The 8,135-nt window shown below is 49.3% G+C and overlaps 1 protein-coding gene across 1 annotated transcript in view; it reads left to right on the top strand.

Annotated features, from left to right (window-relative positions):
• The first annotated feature begins 7,428 nt into the window (after positions 1-7,428).
• Positions 7,429-8,135, top strand: part of SOD1 (superoxide dismutase 1) — a 4,162-nt gene continuing 3,455 nt past the window's right edge. Inside the window, exon 1 of the mRNA XM_031063779.1 lies at positions 7,429-7,470. Coding sequence (XP_030919639.1) covers positions 7,429-7,470 — 42 coding nt within the window. The remainder of the gene's footprint in view (positions 7,471-8,135) is intronic.

The raw sequence follows: 8,135 nt of genomic DNA, 5'->3' as shown, positions 1-8,135 counted from the left end.
GCAGCACCGCGGCGCTCCCCGCTGCCTCCCGCACCGTCCGGGTGAATAAAACCTGCTCACAAGGGGGAATAAAAGCTTCTCACAAGTGTCTTCTGAGCGCCACGCGTTGCTTTATTGTTGGCCAGGGGATGCGCGGCTGGAATTGCAGCCTTCGCGCAGACACGGGTACAGAACTTGTTCACCTATTCGTATGTTTCATCGAATGAAGGCATTTGTAACTGACACAGGTCTCTTTCATCAATTAGTATTCTATCCTACTGGTTATTGGTCGCTTACGTCATGCTAATTAGTCCACATTTTTAGTCGTCTTATTATCTGCTTCCTCCAGCAGGGCTTTTCCAACACATCTACTGAGTCTTTTTTTAGCATCTTCTTTACCTTCTGCTTTCTGCTAAGTGTCCTTGTGGTCCGTAAATTCTGCGTTCCAGGCGTCCAATCCATCTCCCTCTGCCGGGCTTTGGTCACTGGAGCACATCAGAGTTCGTTTATAAAAAGTTCAAGTTTCAGTCATCCTGCCCACTAAAGCAGCTTATGACAACTTTGCTACATGCTGGCTAAGATAAATCTAAGAATAACACATGATAATTAATACACATATTGGTTATGATGAATTAAAACAATTAATTTGAAAGTTAATTAAAGCCATTAGCTGAAATGATAAAGCTCTATCTTTTCTGGCCATGCAGTGGGGAACTGCTTGAGGCACCCTCTCCTCCCTGGCTCCTGGACCCTTTAAAACCCCCAGGACCAGGGCTGAGCTTTCCCATCTCTGCCTCCATCCCAAAATGTGAAATGTGCCAAAATTCCCTTAAATACGATGTTTGCTCTTTGTACGCTTCCCAGCCTAATCAGCTGGCAAGGAGATGTCACCCCAGAAACAGAGGGCAGCCAGCGAGCTCTGGGTGATACCCAGGTGTTAGAAAAACAAATTACCTGCTCAGATGTGGGGCTGGACGTGTTTCTGTGGTGTCAGACACAGGGGAGGTGAGCAGAGGACAGTGGGCACGAGGAATGCTGCACATTTTATAATGCACTAATAAATAAACACGAGCTGTGCCTGAACTGACAGTGGCTTTCAGCACAAAAAGCTGGGAGCACCTCCCCGACACCTTTGGAAGTCAGAGTGGGGGAAATCCAAACCAGCCCCTTGTGTATCTAATAAAGTTTATTTTCTAGTGCTGTGTATTTGTTCTGCCCTTAAAAACCAAACACAAAATCCCAGATATCCCTGATCACGTGTTGCTTTGCAAATCAGGTGCACATTTGAAATGTCAGTTTTCTTCATCGAGCTACTGAGTAATTAATGGCAGGTTTTAAGTGGCATTGCCACACCAAGCACTTCGGGCAGAGCATTTAATCAGCGAGATTAAACACACAAACCTGACTTTGATTCCAGGTGTGCAGGGAATGCAGCAGGGGTCAAACACTTCCTAGGGAAATCCTGAGTTCAGGAATGAGAGAGAGAGCTGTGTCTGACAGGGGCACACAGGAGTAGCTCAGCCAGAAAGAAACAATTTGGTAACTCAACAAACACAGTCAAACTTAACTGGGAATAAATCTGTGTGGAGGAGGAAAGCTCAGAAGCAAAGCTCTGTCTCTACTGCAGACATTCCACTCGTTAAATTTTGTAAATAAAGCCTTCTCCCTCTTTGCAATACACATTATTATGTAAATAATGCCTTTTCTCTCTTTGCAGTCCATGTTATTATGTAAATAATGCCTTTTCTCTCTTTGCAATTTCTCCTCCACACAAAAGGATGCTCCTGAGGGACAGGAACCACGGGGGACATTGCAAGTGGGAAGGTGGGGAAAAGGGTTAAAAAAAGTAAACTGAGGAAACTGTTCTTTCAAAAATATTGGTGGGCTGTGACCAGTACAAGCCAGGCCATCCAAACTGGTTTGAATTAGGCCTGAATTACTTTTCTGTCAGATTTCCCTGTAGCTCACTGAAGATGTTCTCTACAATCCTGAAAATGTTGCCTTATTTTTGCCTTTGAAAACAGGAACAACAAGGCAATAATGAATTGGATTTTATGTAAGTGACTCAGGTTGGTTGCCAGCTCCATGCACAGAAAATAAGTAATCCTGCTTAGTTTGAATTTTAGTGAGGAGAGCGTGCTCCCCTGAGTGCAGAATGCCCATTAGCCCTCACAGTGCCTTGGAGAAGCTCTGCCAGGCTTCAGCAATCACAAAAACGCTTTCCCAGGTGTTTTTCAGCTGCTGTTTCTGTCAGGCCAGCAGTGGGATCACATCCTGTAGGATTATGGAAAAGAGGAGAAGCATTTGATGGATTGTTGCTCAGCCCAGCCTCTCTTTTGAGAAAGAAATCTGTGTTCTCAGCACTGCAGGGCTCTGTGAAATCAGAGTTCCCGGGTAAGGGCAGAGCCAGGGCTTTCCCAGGGGTGCTGCTGCTCATCCCACGGCACAGGCAGGCAGCAGCCTTGCCCTCCAGCTGATTTTGTTGCCAGCTGATTCAATGGCTTTCAGTGCTGATTTCTGAGAATCCCAGAACGGGATATCAAAGCCACGCACAAGTGACCTTTTAGTTAACAGCGGGTTGTAGCATGGTCTGTCCCACGCCAGCCTTGCCCGGTGAGGGAAGCACTGGGAAGCATTCCCAGCTTTGGGAGAGCAGAGGGGAGAGCACAACCAGCACCAGAGGTGTCAGAGAGCCCCCTCTCCCACGTGGGTGTCCGTGTGGAGGGGGGAAGGAAGGCAGGAATTGCAGGGAGGAGCGGGAGGCAGGGCAGTGAGCTGCCCCTCCATTGATCTGGATTTCTGAGCCTCACTCTGCAGCATTGCTTCTGCAGGGCCTGTGAGCAATGGGCTCACTGCCTTGCCTCCAAATGAACTCATTAAACCAACAGGGCAGACCTGGGCTGCTGGTACTCCTGCTACCCGTGGTGCCACTCACTTCCAAATCCTTTTTGCCCAGACAGATTGGTTTCACGTTCATGGGAGGGGTTTTTCTGTCCTTATGGCCCTTGTTTTTATCCCAGTCCATGCAAGATGCCATGTAAAGATCTGCTCTGTGTCCCCAGAGGAATTAGAGCAATCATTTCTAGCCATGTGAAAGCTTTTGCATCTTTTTCCAGACTAGTTGTTTTCAAGGCACATTGTCTCCTCCACAAAACGATGAGCTATCCTCCACAGTTCCTGTGGGACATGGAAGGAGGTCTTTTCCCTTTTCCCTTTTCCCTTTCCTTTCCTTTCCTTTCCCTTTCCCCTTCCCCTTCCCCTTCCCCTTCCCCTTCCCTTTCTTTCCACAGTTTATGTTGTCACACAGTCCAAGATGCATCAAGGTACCCAATTCACAAAGCTAGATGGAAATGAACTTTTCTGTGGAGCTGATCAGCCTACATCATTCCTTCCCTTTGCTTCCTCAGACCCCTCACTCATAAAAGTTTTTTTGTTGTTTTTTTTTGGGGGGGGGGTGTTTGTGTGGGGGTTTTTTTGTAGTTTTTGCTACTCCAAATTTGACAGTATTTTGCCAAGGAGCAGCACTGAGCCTATCCCCCAAACGTGGAGCACGGGTGCCATCCAGTGGCTCTCCCTGACAATTGCCAGTGCCAAAAAACCCCAAACCGCCCGCAGCAAACAGCCCCAAACCCTTCAGCCATTCACACTGCCACTTCTGTCCCCATCAGAGCCCGCGCTGAACCTGAAAAAAAAATGTAAAGAAGCAACAACAAGTTGGTTCTAGTTTGTGTTGAGCAGGTTTTTCCTTTCTTACCTTTGTCGTCTGTACTAACTTAGAGCTCCGCGGCTGAAGCAGCACCCAGAAATGTTCGTGGAGCACGGCTGCCGTCCAGTGGCGTTCCCTGACAATTGCCAGCGCTAAAAACCCCGAACTGCCTGCAGCAAACAGCCCCAAATTGTTCATTCACACTGCCACTTCTGTCCCCATCAGAGCCCGCGCTGAACCTGAAAAAAATGTAAGGAGCAACGAGTTGGTTCTAGCTTGTGTTGAGCAGGTTTTTCCTTTCCTGCCTCTGTTTTCTGTACAAATCAGAGCTCCGCGGCTGAAGCAGCACCCAGAAACGTGCATGCCATGGGGGGAGCTTGTGGCTCCCCAAAACCCCTTGCCGGGGGCGCAGCCAGGGGCAGGAGGGGAGGAAAGGTGCCAGGAGGCTGCAGGGAGGAGCCCTTGGCTCTGGAGAGGTGCCTGGCACAGCTGAGCTGGGCTCTGCCAGCCAGGGACTGCCAGCAGCCTTAAACTGTCCCACGGGTCCCACGTGCCCTCCTGGATGCCCCAGACTGCCAGGCCTGCATGTGGTTCAGCTTCTGGAGATGGCACAGCCCCTTCCAGAGCAGGCACACAGAGGTGCTGTGAGCACATTTTGGGGAGGTGTTCCAGCCCCACAAGCTGCAGGGATGGTGCCTGCCCTGGGTGCAAAGTCTGCAGGCTGCAGCCCTTCGGCCCCTTGGCACTGCTGCAGCCTGCAGGAAAACTTCCACACAGAAGCAGGGCACATCAATATTAATGAATAAACGCTCCACAGTGCAGTGGAAGCTGTATGGAAATGGGTGGCTGGTGCATTTCCCAGCTGCATTCCCATTTAATAATTGCTTGTAGTAAAGCAGCACCTCGAAGCCTTGTTTCATTGTGCTTCCCAACATCCAGAGCTCCCAGAGAACAAACCACGTGTTTAAAACTCCAAATGAAACCACATCTTTGTTATTCTGGACACCTGCTTGTCCTTCCTGCTTTCCTGCAGAAGCAGGGCAGTTCACCCTGTGGTAGCGTTTATTTTCTAATTGCGCAATAATTACCATTTTCCCTGTGGTTTTGTACTTTGCATCTCAAGGACTACCCAACAGGGCTGAGTTAAACCCAAGGCACCTCACCCTCGGGTGCCCTGACACCTGCTGCACCACTGAACTGTGGCAAAAATGAGAGTGCAGGGCAGTTTGTGTCTGAAATAAATCCAAAATGAGCCCCCTGGATCTTCCCTCTGGCACACACCCACCTGGGCTGGGATTTGCCAAGTTTTCTGTTCAGTTTAGTTACCACTGTTAAGACCTTTCACAAATAAAAACCTGGCAATCGAATCTAACACCAAGCTGTTCTTTCTCATCACTGTGAATGAAATCCTTATCCAGTCATAAAGCATGGCAAAGTATGGGGTTTCTTTGGATTTTGTTGGTATTTATCCAAATTGATATTTTGAAATAACACATCCCATAAATATATCTCTATGTTTATACACAGACACGGAGTGTTTTGGTTGCATTCCTTCAGGTGCCTTTCAGTAGCTAAAATAACATTCCTGAGTGTGTAAACATTTTGAGAGACTCTCATTCAAAAAAAAAATAAGAAAAAAGAAATAACATTTTTCAGATGTGCTTTCTGGACAGCATTCTGTCTTTGGCCAGGTTCAGAAGGGATATTTCCATGCTCTAGCTTAAAAACCATTTCAAACTCCAGCTAAGTTCCAGTTTGACTGCGCTCATCCCTCTGTGCCACAGCAGTAGCTCCAGGATCCCTGTTTCCCTCCATCCTGCTTTCCTGGCTCTGTGGCCCCAGTTCCAGCCTGCCAGGCTGTTTCCACAGGGGAAGGATTTCCAGGCTTTGCTGCTGTGTGGAATCCTTGAAGCTCTTGGCGACTGCGAGCTGGCAAAAGCAGCAGCAATATTACATACAATTAAATCCCTCGGCGGGCAGACCTTGGCAGAGAGGTGCAGCTCTCACCCCACAGCGAGGACAAAGTTCTCAACCAACATTTACACAACCCCTCCTCCGAGGCTCATGTTTCAGGTTCGCCCAGCTCGGCGGGCAGCAGAGGGTGAGCGGCACAAAGATAAGCTCGGCTGAGCCGAGTGAATGTGCTTTTAATCTTGCCTGCTCCACACAAAGGCTCTCCTGCTGACTCTGCTTTCATCACCAGCCCCCTGGACAGCAGCAGCACCTCCCATCCTTCCAACAGGGCGTTTTCCACCGGTTTGTAGGGAGAGAATCCTTTCCACAGCACGGAAATGATACTTTCCTTTTTCTTTTGTTCATTTTCACCTCGCAATTCCAGCAGCACCGAGTCAGGGAGTGCCCTCTGCCAGCATCCCCCGGAGGCAGGGGTGGCTTTTTTGTTACCCTCTAATGCAGGGGGAACTGTTGCTGGCACACAGCTCTCGCTCAGGACACAGTGAGATGGACATTCCAGCTCGGCGCTTTTCCCACAGAATCACCACAAGCAGGAAACAGGATTTATGTGCACCACGCGCACGGTTGCCACAGGAAATGCAACTCTGAAAATTCCCTCATTTTTTTACTCATATAAAATCTCACTGTGAAATTGCTCCCTCAAGGGCTTTATCTTTGCTCGAGGCCAGCTTTTTACAGGACCTAAGGGTTGGGATTTTTTGCTACTTTGTCACATTTTGCTGAGAAGTTTATTAACTTTTCTCTGCGTTGCTTAGGTTGCTGTTAACCTGCATCACGCAGCAGTTATTTCATCCTTGAAACTAAAAAAGCTTGGGAGAGAACCAAGATACCCAAACTGCCTTTAAATTGGCAGATTGGGGGAGAATCAAGATGTCCAAACTGCTTTTGAATTGCCAGATTAGGAGGGCACCAACATGTTTTCTCTTCTCTCTTCTCTTTCTTCTCGTTCTCTTCTCTCCTCTGGGCTCTGACTCTGATACTGCAAATAACAAAGTAATCACGTCACCTTTTGGTGTAGCAGAGTCAAATGATGATTTTTTGTGCTGTGAAAATCAGCTGCACTGGGGGGGTGGGGTGGATTTTCTCACCTAATGGCAAGATTTAAGAAAATAAAGAAGTTAGAAAGAAGTATGTGGGACAAAACCAAACCTGCCCAACTGGGGCAGCCCAGGATTACTAACAGTCTCTGAAATTACCTCTGGTTATTTCACTTCACCTCTGAAGAAACCTGACACATCTGGCTCTCGTCCATCTGTTTGTGCCACATTTGTGTGGGAGCACGGAGAAGGGCACATCTTGGAACTCCCCTGCAGGGAGGAAACAAAAAACCTGAAGAAAACATCGGGCCAGGTTTGGAGAGCACACTCAAAGTAAGAGAAAGCCCTGCAGGGAAGCAAAACGAGACATTAGCATTTTTTAAAAGTTTAGAAGCCTCTTTAAATCAAGCAAGGGCCACCTGGAGGGCACTGGAAGCTCTCCTCCTGCTGGAGCAGGCTCAGGGTGCTGCTGCTGTCCCCGTTTCCTCACGAGTGACTCCTCTCCAGGCACAGCAGGGCTGACAAACCCCGCAGGACTGATAAACTCCCAGGAGTTTATCTCCCTTCCTAGATAGGAAGCTCTGGCTGGCTCTCTTCCCAGCATCTTCGCAGGGTTAAGCTACAAATCCCAGTGTGTCTCTCTCTCAGACAAACAGCTTCCAGGTATTTATGTGGATCAAGTTTTTTTCACCTGGTTTGGTGCTCTCCAGCAAACAAATCTCTGCTGCAGTAATGTCACCTGAGCCTCAGGTGACTCAGGTCTTTGTTGTGAGTGTGAGGTGTGAAACAACCACAACCTCTCTGCATCCTTCCCTGGCCTGATCAGGCCCCAAAAAAGTCACTTAAAACTACTTGGGTTTTACAGAAATTAATAAGAACCCTGTGGGCAGCAGGAAGGGGGGATTCTGTTCCTGTACCCATGTGAGACCCCACCTGCAGAGCTGGGGGGGGACACAGCAGCAGCACCTGGAGCTGCTGGAGAGAGCCCAGAGGGGCAATGGCTTCAAAGTGACACAGGGTGGGTTTAAACTGGATATTGGGAAGGAATTGATCCCTGTGAGGGTGGGCAGACCCTGGCACAGGTTCCCAGAGGAGCTGTGGCTGCCCTGGATCCCTGGCAGTGTCCCAGGCCTGGAGCATCCTGGGACAGTGGGAGGTGTCCCTGCCCATGGAATGGGTGAATCTGGATGAGCCTCAAGGTCCCTCCAACCCAAACCTTGCCGTGATTTTCTCAAGCCCCAGGGACTCTCCAGTCTTTGTGTGATTCTGATTTAGGTTCCCTTGGGGCAGAGCAGCTCTAGTGACAGCAGAGCTGCTCGGGGGCAGCCTCACAGCCGCATTCCAGTCCGGGACGGGAGCGGAGCATCCGCCCGCGGCGCGGCTCAGCTGCGGCCGGAGCGGGGACACCGCGCTGCTCGTCCGCACGGCCCGGCACGGCG

The sequence above is a fragment of the Geospiza fortis genome, unplaced genomic scaffold (genome assembly GCF_000277835.1).
Source record: "Geospiza fortis unplaced genomic scaffold, GeoFor_1.0 scaffold659, whole genome shotgun sequence".
Classification (NCBI taxonomy): Eukaryota; Metazoa; Chordata; class Aves; order Passeriformes; family Thraupidae; genus Geospiza; species Geospiza fortis.
Note: the sequence above shows the minus strand (reverse complement) of the source record. Positions and strands in the feature narration are given on the sequence as shown.